At 29.6% G+C, this 15,606-nt stretch overlaps 1 protein-coding gene across 1 annotated transcript; it reads left to right on the top strand.

Annotated features, from left to right (window-relative positions):
* Positions 1-2,918: 2,918 nt before the first annotated feature.
* On the top strand, positions 2,919-3,990 carry LOC145790140 (uncharacterized). Its single transcript, XM_082867975.1, has one exon. It carries the CDS (start codon positions 3,011-3,013, stop codon positions 3,782-3,784), a length of 774 nt encoding a protein of 257 aa, XP_082724101.1. The 5' UTR covers positions 2,919-3,010; the 3' UTR covers positions 3,785-3,990.
* Positions 3,991-15,606: the final 11,616 nt, after the last annotated feature.

Genomic DNA, 15,606 nt, shown 5'->3' with positions numbered 1-15,606 from the left:
AAATTTAAATTTAATGAAACACATTAATTACTTTCTTTCCTCTAATCATGGCATCAAACCTATATTAAGACCTCATTTGACAACATTTAATTTTAGCCTAAAAAAACAAAAAGTCATTACAAAAATAAAAAAGTCAATAAATTATACTAAAAAGCCAAATATATATATATATATATATTTTGCACATTTTTTAATAAAAAGCTAAAAAATATTCCAAACATATTAATTTTTTTTTACTTCATATTTTAGTCAAACAACAATGATTCATACCACTAAAAAAAACACTAATAGCACTAATGCATTGGGAATGCCAAAAAAAAAAAAGGCATAGCCCACTGCCACATCATTAGTGATGCTATTAGAGCACCACTTTTCATGCTCTCAACTATTTTTCTTTAGTCAAAAAATCAAAAAGTTACTAAAATAGTCTATTCCTAAACAAGGCCTAGATGAGGGGAAAAACAAAAATTGTATCGAATCAAATGAGATTTCAACATTCATCAAATTTTTGAAGAGAGTCATTGCGCTTCACCGTGCACCGAACAACCAATCGATTGTCCGTCTCCCAGACAACTGGGTATTTGTAAAGTTGCTCATTGTTTTGCCCATTGTTGGTTGTCTCCCAGTCAATTGATTATTTAATCAAACTTAAACAATTAGTTTTGAAACGCAAAGTATCAAATTAAACTTTTTATCAAATTTTTATTCAAATGTAATACAAAATTAAAGTAAGCATTGGAAATGCTTTTAGGGGTGATAAATGAGTTAAACAAAACAAACGGTTTAACTATTTAATATAGATTAAAAAAAAATGAATGTATTTGTACTAAAAATTGAGAAAGAGTTTGACAATTTAGGCTCCGTTTGGGAAGCAAGTTTGGACTAAAATAGCCATATAAGACAAAATTGATTATTTTAACTAAATAAGACAAAATATCACATCTAATTCATAATTATTTTATTTTTTCTTTCACAAAAGTCAAAAATTCTATCTCATGAATGAGACTTTTTAACCCCAGGCTAAAAAAGCTAAAAAGTCAATCCACATCCCAAACGAACTCTAATATTGTAAAAAAAAATAAAATCAATAAGCCATATAAAAATTAATTTATTTTTATTTTTATTCACATTTTTTACACTTTTTTTTTTTTGAAAATTCAAAAATACATTTTATAAATAATTTAGTTTTCTCACTTCATATTTATAATAAAAAAATTACTAAAAACATATGTTCCCAAACCAACCCTCGCCTCTTGTGCTTTGCTAACCCAAAATTATTTCGTAATCGGGAGGCACCACCTCGCAATACTGTTACCAATCACTAAATACTATGTCCTTTGTTATTTTTCATCATTTAACACAAAAGTAAATTTTTTTCACCAATTACAATATTTTTAGAACATCATGTGACCATGTTTCAGCACCATCAAATAGCTTCACTTTGTAATGAACAAGTCATTAGAAAAATACTTAAAACACTTAGGGCTAGTTTGGCATGTACTAAATAAGCCAAAAAGTCAAAAAGTCACTATCTTATTTAAGTCACATCATCTTATTTAAATCACATCACCTCTCTAACACATCACATTAAACCCAATCCAAACCCAACCCAAACCCACCAATAAGTCAAAAAGTGCACTTTTTTAGGACATCCCAAACCAACCCTTAATTTATCAACCCTAAAAACAATTCTTAATGATATATATGACAAGTGTCAAATTTTAATTTATTAAATATTTTAATATATAAGTTTGATTTCAATACTATACCATTAAGAATCATTTAAAAGTGATAAATTCAAAAATGTAACATTATTGAAGTCGTTATTATGTCAACTCTAAGTGATTGACATGACGTGGAATAAAATCGCATCTACAAGCTAGCCAATGGGCCATTCGGGCCTCCAAGAAAACCGCTCAAAATTGTCCAATATTGTATAGTTTTGGACTGGACTAGTTTTGCTATTAGGGGCCCAAATGATATGGCCCATTGGGCTTCCCAAAACTACTAGGCCTTCCAGAAAATAGATGAAACTGGCGCAAGGTTTTGGACTAGCCACATGCTAGCAATTCAAGGAGGTATTAGTAATATGGGCCATATGGGCTTCACCGAAACACATAAGGCCTCCAAAAAATAGCTGAAAATTGTCCAATTTGACATAGTTTTTTAATCCTAGTTTTCTCAAGATTTAGGCTTAAATCCAACAGATTTAAGGCCCAATTTATGGGTTTTTATTACCAATTAAGCTCAATATTGATCAAAACTGTTGGCTTATTTTTTATTTCGAAGGAAATATTGTAATGTCAAAAGGATTGAAATTTCAGATTTAAATTCAAGGCAAATAATAATTATGCGGCATGATGAAAATCATATTGCCTTGATGATGAAGAGGACTATGAAATTCTTGAAGTATAAAGAAAATAGAAAAATAATCATGTCATCAAAAAGATATTTTTAAAATTTTAAAAATTATTGTTGCCATCTAAAAAAAATTATATAAAAATTATAACTAATTTTATTTTTTTCATCAAATTAATTTTTAATTTTTAAAAATAGATTATGAAAATCAAATCAAATATACATATCCAGGGAGGAGTTCTCCATCCCCCCCTCCCCCAAAAAAAAAAATACTAAAAAAAAAAAAATCCAAAATACACATTTAATAGTTGAAATTAATTTCATATGAACCCCACTATACAAACAATAAATGTCACACATTACTTTTCTGGTTCAATTTTTTGTTTATGTTTTTATGGGTGCATAGGCTTTGTCTAAAATATCACCTCATTGTGATACACAAGCTCTATAGTGTTCGAATTAAGAAACTTCATAGGCTTCCATATATGAAAAAATAAACTTCCTTAATTCTTCTGTCTTCTCTCTTACAACAATGGCAACAAATCTTCCAAAATCTAGACACAGACAATAACTATAAATCAAGCTTTCTTCTTCTTCTTCTTTCTTAACAATCCCTAGAATCCATATTCTCCAAACTCTAACCCATCAATTCATGGAAAACAAGCAGAAAAAACACAGCATGGGCCGCCAAAAGATTGAAATCAAGAAGATAGAGAAGAAAAGCCAGCTCCAAGTTACCTTCTCCAAGCGCCGTGCCGGAATATTCAAAAAAGCTGGCGAACTCGGCGTCTTGTGCGGCGCCCACGTCGCCGTCATCGTCACCTCCCCTGCCGGCAAGGTCTTCGCCTTTGGCAACCCCTCTGTTGACTCCGTCATCGATCGCTTTCTCTCCGAAAACCCTAATCCTAACCCTAATTCCCATGGTTTCGACACGTGTCATGATGACGAGCTCCATCAAGTGCATCAGCAAAGTATTAACCCTAACCCTAATTCTAACTCTCAGTGCTCGGAGCGCCATCGAGTGAGTAAGAATCCTAACCCTAACCCTAATTCTCAGTGTTTGGACATGTGTCACGAGGAGGAGGTCCGGCAAGTGCAGCAATTGAGTAAGAAGTATGTGAAGGCGGTGGGGAAGTTGGAGGCGGAGAAGGAGAGAGGAAAGGCGGTGGCCGAGTTGAACAGCGGCGGAGGAGGAGGTGGGTTTTGGTGGGATGAGAGTGTTGAGGGATTAGAGTTGCATGAGCTTGAGCAGTATGTGGCTGCATTGGAAGTTCTTAAGAGTAACTTATTGGCTAGGGCTGATGAGATGGCGGTGGCAGCGAGCGGTTTTCCAGCGAATTTCTTGGCTTCCAACGGTGTTGTGGTGGCTAATGCTTTTGGTAGTGCTGAGTGCAGTGGTTTTGGTTTTGATTGTAAGCCTTTCTAATTTGAAACCCTCGTAGGGTACTTTATGGATAAATCAAGAATTTGAACACACAAAGTTATTAAGAATAGTTGTTTTTGGTGAGTAAAATCTAGACAATATGTTTTTAAATTTTTTTTTTTTGGTACCACAATATTATTTTTTCTGTCTTAATTGTTGATCCAAACCTTTTACATGAGAAGAGAGGTTTTAGAGTTTGGAAAATTCTACAATACACATTCTCTCTTATGAATTTTTTTAATTTTAATTGTAAATCATATTGATGTTTATTTATAAATGTTTTTGGTTTTTTTTTTTTCTTATTCATATAGAATACTACAATAAAGTCCAATGAATTACAATCAAAATAATCAACATTAAATACAAACTTTACAAAGAAACTATTAAAGTGAGAAAAAAAGGGTAGATCTGCTTGGGTGATTTTGGGGTGTGGTTTGGTTTTAGAGAGAGAGTGATTTGTGGTCTGTCTGACGCTTTCGCATCGCACGCACACGCACACGCACACGCACACGCGGGTGGTGGCTTTCAAGCTTTTGGGAAGAGAAAAAAAAGTAATAATAATATTAATAAAAAATGAAAATGAGGATTGACCTAATAAAAAAGGTCCACTTCGATTAATGGGGTTTGTATGTGGTGAATATGCTAAACTAGGACAGTGGTTTGAGTGTGAAATTTAGGCCTTTTTTGTGGCATAATTTTAAAAATTAAAAAATTAAAAAATCATTATTTTATTTAAGTCATATCATTTTATTTAAGTCATATTACTTCTCTAACACATTACTTTAAACCTAACCCATACTCAACTCATATTTCATAAAAAGTCAAAAAGTACACTTATTTAGATCATCCCAAATCACTCTTTCATATCAAATTAATTAAGTCCAGGAATATAATATTTTAATAATTTTTTAATTTTTAATTAAAATATGAGATAAAAAATTGTATATTTAAAATAATTTTTAGTTTTTTTATGAAAAAATATACAAAAAAAATAGAGAAAAAAAATAATTTTTTGACATAGGTTATAAGTTTTTTAATTAACTTTTTTATTTTTATGTTAAAACTATTACTGCCCAAACGATACGTAAATTAAATTAAAAGAAATTTGAAATAAGAAGGTTTTAAATTTATGCTATTATATAAATAAAATTTTTAAATGAGATTACATGGCTTATTGTTAGACCGTCTCTAACACCTACTTAGGGGTGTTTTGAAAAGATGGTTAAAAATTCAACAATATAAAAAAAAAAAAAAATAGTATAAAACGACATCGTTTTGAGTGATTTAAGCCACTTGAGTCATAAAATTTTGAGCTACCAAACATTTTCCTTAAAAATTACTTTTAACTTTTTTTGACTTTTTTTATTAGAGAGGGAAGTGGGTTAAAATGTGGGAAATAACTTTTAACTCACTTCCCAAAATAGCCCTTAAATTGGTAATCAAATTTAAATTTAATGAAACACATTAATTACTTTCTTTCCTCTAATCATGGCATCAAACCTATATTAAGGCCAAGTTTGGCATCTTCTAAAAAATCTAAAAAGTTAAAAAGTCACTATCCTATTTAAGTCACATCATCTCATTTAAGTCACATCACCTCTCTAACACATCATTTCAAACCCAACCCAAATCCAACCTATATTTCATAAAAAGTCAAAAAGTGCACTTATTTAGTCTTCCCAAACTTGGCCTAAGACTTCATTTGACAACATTTAATTTTAGCCTAAAAAAACAAAAAGTCATTACAAAAATCAAAAAGTCAATAAATTATACTAAAAAGCCAAATATATATATATATATATATTTTGCAAATTTTTTCATAAAAAACTAAAAAATATTCCAAACATATTAATTTTTTTTTACTTCATATTTTAGTCAAACAACAATGATTCATACCACTAAAAGAAACACTAATAGCACTAATGCATTGGGAATGTCAAAAAAAAAAAAAAAGGCATAGCCCACTGCCACATCATTAGTGATGCTATTAGAGCACTACTTTTCATGCTCTCAACCATTTTTCTTTAGTCAAAAAATCAAAAAGTTACTAATATAGTCTATTCCTAAACAAGGCCTAGATGAGGGGCAAAAACAAAATTTGTATCAAATCAAATGAGATTTCAACATTCATCAAAGTTTTGAAGAGAGCCATTGCGCTTCACCGTACACCGAACAACCAATCGATTGTCCGTCTCCCAGACAACTGGGTATTTGTAAAGTTGCTCATTGTTTTGCCCATTGTTGGTTGTCTCCCAGTCAATTGATTATTTAATCAAACTTAAACAATTAGTGTTGAAACGCAAAGTATCAAATTAAACTTTTTATCAAATTTTTACTCAAATGTAATAAAAAATTAAAGTAAGCATTGGAAATGCTTTTAGGGGTGATAAAAGAGTTAAACAAAACAAACGGTTTAACTATTTAATATAGATTAAAAAAAAATGAATGTATTTGTACTAAAAATTGAGAAAGAGTTTGACAATTTAGGCTCTGTTTTGGGAAGCAAGTTTGGATTAAAATAGCCATATAAGACAAAATTGATTATTTTAGCTAAATAAGACAAAATATCACATCCAATTCATAATTATTTTATTTTTTCTTTCACAAAAGTCAAAAAATCTATCTCATGAATGAGACTTTTTAACCCCAGGTTAAAAAAGTCAAAAAGTCAATCCACATCCCAAACGAACTCTAGTATTGTAAAAATAAATAAAATCAATAAGCCATATAAAAATTAAATTTTTTTATTTTTATTCACATTTTTTACACTTTTTTTTTTGTGAAAATTCCAAAAATACATTTTATAAATAATTTAGTTTTCTCACTTCATATTTATAATAAAAAAATTACTAAAAACATATGTTCCCAAACCAACCCTCACCTAACCGAAAATTATTTCGTAATCGGGAGGCACCACCTCTCAATACTGTTACCAATCACTAAATACTATGTCCTTTGTTATTTTTCATCATTCAACACAAAAGTAAATTTTTTTCACCAATTACAATATTTTTAGAACATCAGGTGACCATGTTTCAACATCATCAAATAACTTCACTTTGCTAATCAACAAGTCATTAGAAAAATACTTAAAATACTTAATTTATCAATCTTAAAAACAATTTTTAATGATATATATGACAAGTGTCAAATTTTAATTTATCAAATATTTCAATATATAAGTCTGATTTCAATACTATACCATTAAGAGTCATTTAAAGATGATAAATTAAAAAATATAACATTATTGAAGTCGTTATTATGTCAACGCTAAGTAATTGACATGACGTGGAATAAAATCGCATCCACAAGCTAGCCAATGGGCCATTCGGGCCTCCAAGAAAACCGCTCAAAATTGTCCAATATTGTATAGTTTTGGACTGGACTAGTTTTGCTATTATGGGCCCAAATGATATGGCCCATTGGGCTTCCCAAAACTACTAGGCCTTCCAGAAAATAGATGAAACTGGCGCAAGGTTTTGGACTAGCCACATGCTAGCAATTCAAGGAGGGTACTTTATGGATAAATCAAGAATTTAAACACACAAAAATATTAAGAATAGTTGTTTTTGGTGAGTTAAATCTAGACAATATGTTTTTTAAATTTTTTTTTTTGGTACCACAACATTATTTTTTCTGTCTTAATTGTTGATCCAAACCTTTTACATGAGAAGAGAGGTTTTAGAGTTTGGAAAATTCTACAATACACATTCTCTCTTATGAAATGTTTTAATTTTAATTGTAAATCATATTGATGTTTATTTATAAATGTTTGTGGTTATTTTTTTTTTTTATTCATATAGAATACTACAATAAAGTCCAATGAATTACAATCATAATAATGAACATTAAATACAAACTTTACAAAGAAACTATTAAAGTGAGAAAAAAAACTCCAATTATTAAGATTTGTAGTCTTAGTTCTAAATCATGTGGATATTTAATTATGATCAGATCGAATAACTTTAGCCACAAACACTCTTAATAAAAAAAATCTTACTAAAAGTATAAAAACTTAAATATGATTGATTGATAAACAAAAAAAACTGTGATACTTGTCTTATGATGTTTAGACACATGTTCTTTTAGTCAGATTTTTAGTGCAAGTACCTTTGGCATTGCTCTTGTGATACGAGACTTTGTGATATTTGGTTATGAACTGGATTATGAGATTGTGTTGTTATGTTATGAGTCAAAATGACCTTCGTGGTATATTTGTGATGAATCAATTTGATTTTGTTATAACTCAAATTGGTGAAATTTATGAACTATTGTGACTGAGATTTTGTATTTATATGTATATAGTCATGCTTCTGGATCACTAAATTATATGATCAAGTATTAATTGCTAACATAGTGATAGGCACATGTCATGCTTCTACCACATATTACGCCCTTGATACAACTAAGTTTGTTTGCAAATTAAAATAGAGTCTGTCTTTTTTTTGGAGTTCATGTTGTGGCACTCCACTTGATGATTAAGACATTTTTCTCTCTTCTAATTTATTCTCATTGTTAAAGACAATAAATAAATAAATAAAAATAAAAATCTAACATTTTAATTCACATGTTTTCATACAAGTGGTTTATGTCATCATCACATTTTCATTTCCTAAAAAATTTCTTTCATCTAAATTTAGAGTTTTTATTTATTTATTATTTTTTACTGCAGTTTATAAATTGCGTTATTCCTTAAGTTTATTTTTTCTTTTTTTCAGTATATTATTTTTTTAAGTTCATTTAAACTAGATGAACTTAAACAATTTTAAAATTAAAAATGGACTTCTTTTTTAATATAAAACTCAACTTATTTTCATCGTCAGTAAACTATTTAAATTTTTTTTAAAAAAATGGTGAAAGGAAGCCAAAAAAAAAAACTTATGGGCTAGTGTCAAAGGAATCCTTAGCCTAAGGATAACACTATATAAATTTTGGGGTGATTACTCAGTACTCCCGAAGTATGGACACGTGGTGCTCCATGAGCTTTTGATTGGTGAAGAGACACAAGGGCCTACGATTTATGTTGGGAATGGGGAAACAATATGGGGCTAACTAATTGGTGATTGGTTTGAAGTATGGACACGTGGTGCTCCAGGAATATTGAATAATTTCCCATAAATCTTGTTCACTCTTAACCTTGCTTTAATAAAAAAACTCGTGTCCTAAATCGTGGTTTACTTGGCCAGTTCATATAGAGTTTGATTATTGAATCATTTTTATTTTTATTGTTTTGTATTTTGGTACAAATAGCCAGCAAGATCTAAGCCGTTGCTTGATAAGGAGACTTGGGTTTGCTTCATCTGTCAATTTTGTATTTTTGTGTTTTTTATTTTTTAATTTATTTTAATTTTTATTTTTTTTTGCAGAGCTAACATATACAAATCTAAACCTTTAAATAAAATAACAATTTTAAATGATCTATAACTTTGTTTCATATGTCTAGTGCTGATTTAAATACTTGTTAAACCCACATTTCAAATATAAATTACTAATAATTAATAAACTTTGACCCAAACAGAAGGTATAAAATACTGCTGGCAAATAAGACAGCTAAAATATAAGATAAGAACACCGAAAAAAAAGTATACATAAATCATTAATTTTTTTAATATTTGTGAGAGACTGGGAATTTCAAATGATCAAATATCTATCTATATTATTTTTAAATGACAGTATTTTTTATTTTATTTTTTAAAGAAGTCACACAAAGAAGTGGGTAAGGTTTGAATCCATGATCATGAATTTAAGGTGTGAGGACTTATACCACTTAAACCAAGTATACATTATAACATTAATTTCATTATAATTTTTTTTATTATTACCTATTTAAATTACACACGTATCGCGTGTGCCATCCACTAATTTTGATAATGGTAAGAGTACTCTAAGACAACTAAAGGAAGACGAGAACAATCCTACAAACAATACAATTATAGATCTAAAACTCGTACATAAAATTAAGGGCGCATTACACTAACAGTTCTTATAATTTAGGGTTTGTGTCACTTTGATTTATGACTTTTTAATTGTGACATATTTGACCCTAAATTTTGAATCTTATTCTAAATAAGGACAATTAAAGATACCATTGCTTAATTTCAAGGGCAAAATAGTTAATTTGATAAAATATAAACTAATTTGACAAAAATAAATGTCCAAAGAAATATTTTTAAATTTTTAAAAATTATTTCTATCCACTAAAGATAAAATTATGTAAAATTAATAAATCTTTTAGATATTTATTTATTTTGCCATGTGTTTGGATGATGATCATGTAATGAGTGGTTGTAAGGATTTTAATGTGTAATCAATATAATTGATATATGAAATGTTTTTAATTTTTAATTTTTTGATTTAATGGGTTGGTTTAATAATGATATCAAAGTTGTCGCCATATTTGATTTTTAGAAAAATAGAAACTAATTTAATGAAAATAAAAACAACCACTCATTACATGATCATCATCCGAACACATAATAAAAATTAATTTGGTAAAATAAATAAATGTCTAAAAGATTTATCAATTTTACATAATTTTATCTTTAGCGGGTAAAAATAATTTTCAAAAATTCAAAAATATTTTTTTGACATGTATTTTTGTCAAATTAGTTTATATTTTATCAAATTGACAATTTTGCCTTTGAAATTCAGTAATGATATCTTCAATTATCCTTATTTAGAACAAGATTTAAAATTCACGGTCAAATGTGTCATAATTGAAAAGTTAGGGACCAAAGTGACACAAGCCCCAAACTATAGGGATCATTAGTGTAATTGGCTTTAAAAATAGTTTAGAAAAATAATATGAATTTAAATTCAACTGTTAATTCTTAAGGTCCCTTTCAAAAAAAAAAAAATTTAAAATATTCTTAGGGCGAGGTTAGGTATGACTTATTTTTTGATTTATTATAAAAAAAATCGTGCAAAAAAGTAAGAGTGATGTGACAGAAATAAGTCAATAAGCAACTTATCTGGCTTGTTGGAAACTTAGCTATTTTAGTTGATTTTTTTGCTTTTGGACTATTTTTTATGATATGAAAAAAGTTATGTTTGGGATGGTTTGACTATTTTAGTTGTAGTTAATAGATGGTCGAGAAAGAAAAAAAAAATGATTGATTGATGAGTAAGATATGACATTTCGTCTTTCTTAATTATTTTAGCCAAAAAAATAACATCCCAAACAGAGCTTGAGTAAAACTTACATTTAAAATGAATATGAATTATAAATTATATGCATATATGATGTTTTGCACCTCCCTCTAAACTATAAACTATAAATTTTTGTGCCTTTCCCTAAATCTTAAATCCCTCTTGTTTTTCACTCTAGATTTTTCTACAAGGGACGATAGAGACTACGGTGGCTCTCCTACTTATGTAATCTCTCTCTCCTCTCTCTTCTCCTCCCTTCGATCCCTCTCTTAACTTATCTGATGTTTACATCACCAATTCAGTCATCATTGCCTTATCTTCTCCACTCTTGAGCCTAAAACCTTGAGATCTGGTTTTAGGTCTTCTCACAGTCTGAAAGCCAACGCTAGATAATGCATTTGTTTTATACTAGGTGACCACCTCAACTTTAATGTTTGATCTTGGCCAACGAATATAAGGTCTTCAGATTCCAATTTGATGGCTGCGAAACAATGGAGTAAAAGATGAGTTCGGTGACAACTTGGATCTAGTTTGTTTGTTTGTTTGTTTAGTTTTCTTAATTTTTAGTTTGATGATCTGATAATCTTTCCTGTGTGAATTGTTTCCCTCTGTTGTGAGTGTCTTTTCTCCTCATCTATAGAGACTTGGATCCTTCATTCTATAAAAGTTATTTATCTCTTTTTGAGATACCATTGTATAAGATTGATCTAATCTTTTATTAATTTTGCAATAAAGATTTTCTTCCCAATCTAAAATGAGTTGGGCCTTCCTTCAGTCTGTGATTGGACGGAGGGTACTGTCGAGCCCATGGGGGCCCACCACGGGTCCCGTTTCGATAATCTGAGCCGTTCAATAGGTAGAATTCGTCAAGTATTATATGCTTGTAAAAAATCACGTTGATCGGATATCGATAGCTATCTCATTGGATCAGGTTTCTGTCAATCGTTTATTTTTTCAGCGTCCATTTTTTTAATATACAAGACTGATTTGATCAGGTAGCTATCGATATCTAATCAACATGATATTTTACAGGTATATAGTATTCGATGAATTTTACACATTGGACGATTCAGATTATCAAAACAGAATTCGTGGTGAGCCCCTACGGGCCCAACAGTACCCTCCAGTCCGATCACGGACTGAAGGGAAACCATATGCACCTAATATATATATATATATATAAAGGCAGAGCATGTGATAACCCAACTCGTATTATGTATGTGAATTATGTGATTTTGGAATTATATCTGTTGAATGTAGGAATATCTGTTGCAATTAGAACTTTGAACTGAAATTAAAAGCCTTAGAGACGCCAGAAACCAAAATCCACTTCATATTTGTGTTTAACATGATTTTTAGAGCCTACATATAGAAACCCCATTTTTGACCGTCCTCAAAACTTGGACGTCATCGCTTGTGCACTCGATGATTATGATTATGTGTGCTCGTTTTAGTGCCCGAAGTCCTCAGCAGAATGCCCTGTCTTTGAGCCTTCACACCCTGTTCATTTTATGCCTTGTTTTGGATCAAAACCTTCAAGCCTACAACCCCTGGTGGCTGCCGGCCATCCAAGTGGCTTATTGTTAGACCGTCTCTAATACTTACTTAGGGGTGTTTTGAAAAGATGGTTAAAAATTCAACAACATAAAAAAAAAATAAGTATAAAACGACGTCGTTTTGAGTGATTTAAGCCATTTGAGTCATAAAATTTTGAGCTACCAAACATTTTCCTTAAAAATTACTTTTAACTTTTTTTTGACTTTTTTTATTAGAGAGGGAAGTGGGTTAAAATGTGAGAAATAGCTTTTAACTCACTTCCCAAAATAGCCCTTAAATTTGTAATCAAATTTAAATTTAATGAAACACATTAATTACTTTCTTTCCTCTAATCATGGCATCAAACCTATATTAAGACCTCATTTGACAACATTTAATTTTAGCCTAAAAAAACAAAAAGTCATTACAAAAATAAAAAAGTCAATAAATTATACTAAAAAGCCAAATATATATATATATATATTTTTTGCACATTTTTTAATAAAAAGCTAAAAAATATTCCAAACATATTAATTTTTTTTTACTTCATATTTTAGTCAAACAACAATGATTCATACCACTAAAAAAAACACTAATAGCACTAATGCATTGGGAATGCCAAAAAAAAAAAAGGCATAGCCCACTGCCACATCATTAGTGATGCTATTAGAGCACCACTTTTCATGCTCTCAACTATTTTTCTTTAGTCAAAAAATCAAAAAGTTACTAAAATAGTCTATTCCTAAACAAGGCCTAGATGAGGGGAAAAACAAAAATTGTATCGAATCAAATGAGATTTCAACATTCATCAAATTTTTGAAGAGAGTCATTGCGCTTCACCGTGCACCGAACAACCAATCGATTGTCCGTCTCCCAGACAACTGGGTATTTGTAAAGTTGCTCATTGTTTTGCCCATTGTTGGTTGTCTCCCAGTCAATTGATTATTTAATCAAACTTAAACAATTAGTTTTGAAACGCAAAGTATCAAATTAAACTTTTTATCAAATTTTTATTCAAATGTAATACAAAATTAAAGTAAGCATTGGAAATGCTTTTAGGGGTGATAAATGAGTTAAACAAAACAAACGGTTTAACTATTTAATATAGATTAAAAAAAAATGAATGTATTTGTACTAAAAATTGAGAAAGAGTTTGACAATTTAGGCTCCGTTTGGGAAGCAAGTTTGGACTAAAATAGCCATATAAGACAAAATTGATTATTTTAACTAAATTAGACAAAATATCACATCTAATTCATAATTATTTTATTTTTTCTTTCACAAAAGTCAAAAATTCTATCTCATGAATGAGACTTTTTAACCCCAGGCTAAAAAAGCTAAAAAGTCAATCCACATCCCAAACGAACTCTAATATTGTAAAAAAAAATAAAATCAATAAGCCATATAAAAATTAATTTATTTTTATTTTTATTCACATTTTTTACACTTTTTTTTTTTGAAAATTCAAAAATACATTTTATAAATAATTTAGTTTTCTCACTTCATATTTATAATAAAAAAATTACTAAAAACATATGTTCCCAAACCAACCCTCGCCTCTTGTGCTTTGCTAACCCAAAATTATTTCGTAATCGGGAGGCACCACCTCGCAATACTGTTACCAATCACTAAATACTATGTCCTTTGTTATTTTTCATCATTTAACACAAAAGTAAATTTTTTTCACCAATTACAATATTTTTAGAACATCATGTGACCATGTTTCAGCACCATCAAATAGCTTCACTTTGTAATGAACAAGTCATTAGAAAAATACTTAAAACACTTAGGGCTAGTTTGGCATTTACTAAATAAGCCAAAAAGTCAAAAAGTCACTATCTTATTTAAGTCACATCATCTTATTTAAATCACATCACCTCTCTAACACATCACATCAAACCCAATCCAAACCCAACCCAAACCCACCAATAAGTCAAAAAGTACACTTTTTTAGGACATCCCAAACCAACACTTAATTTATCAACCCTAAAAACAATTCTTAATGATATATATGACAAGTGTCAAATTTTAATTTATTAAATATTTTAATATATAAGTTTGATTTCAATACTATACCATTAAGAATCATTTAAAGGTGATAAATTCAAAAATGTAACATTATTGAAGTCGTTATTATGTCAACTCTAAGTGATTGACATGACGTGGAATAAAATCGCATCTACAAGCTAGCCAATGGGCCATTCGGGCCTCCAAGAAAACCGCTCAAAATTGTCCAATATTGTATAGTTTTGGACTGGACTAGTTTTGCTATTAGGGGCCCAAATGATATGGCCCATTGGGCTTCCCAAAACTACTAGGCCTTCCAGAAAATAGATGAAACTGGCGCAAGGTTTTGGACTAGCCACATGCTAGCAATTCAAGGAGGTATTAGTAATATGGGCCATATGGGCTTCACCGAAACACATAAGGCCTCCAAAAAATAGCTGAAAATTGTCCAATTTGACATAGTTTTTTAATCCTAGTTTTCTCAAGATTTAGGCTTAAATCCAACAGATTTAAGGCCCAATTTATGGGTTTTTATTACCAATTAAGCTCAATATTGATCAAAACTGTTGGCTTATTTTTTATTTCGAAGGAAATATTGTAATGTCAAAAGGATTGAAATTTCAGATTTAAATTCAAGGCAAATAATAATTATGCGGCATGATGAAAATCATATTGCCTTGATGATGAAGAGGACTATGAAATTCTTGAAGTATAAAGAAAATAGAAAAATAATCATGTCATCAAAAAGATATTTTTAAAATTTTAAAAATTATTGTTGCCATCTAAAAAAAATTATATAAAAATTATAACTAATTTTATTTTTTTCATCAAATTAATTTTTAATTTTTAAAAATAGATTATGAAAATCAAATCAAATATACATATCCAGGGAGGAGTTCTCCATCCCCCCCTCCCCCCAAAAAAAAAATACTAAAAAAAAAAAAATCCAAAATACACATTTAATAGTTGAAATTAATTTCATATGAACCCCACTATACAAACAATAAATGTCACACATTACTTTTCTGGTTCAATTTTTTGTTTATGTTTTTATGGGTGCATAGGCTTTGTCTAAAATATCACCTCATTGTGATACACAAGCTCTATAGTGTTCGAATTAAGAAACTTCATAG

Source organism: Camellia sinensis, chromosome 5, assembly GCF_055761805.1.
Source record: "Camellia sinensis isolate YWXY chromosome 5, ASM5576180v1, whole genome shotgun sequence".
Taxonomy (NCBI): domain Eukaryota; kingdom Viridiplantae; phylum Streptophyta; class Magnoliopsida; order Ericales; family Theaceae; genus Camellia; species Camellia sinensis.
This window is presented reverse-complemented; position numbering and strand designations above follow the sequence as displayed.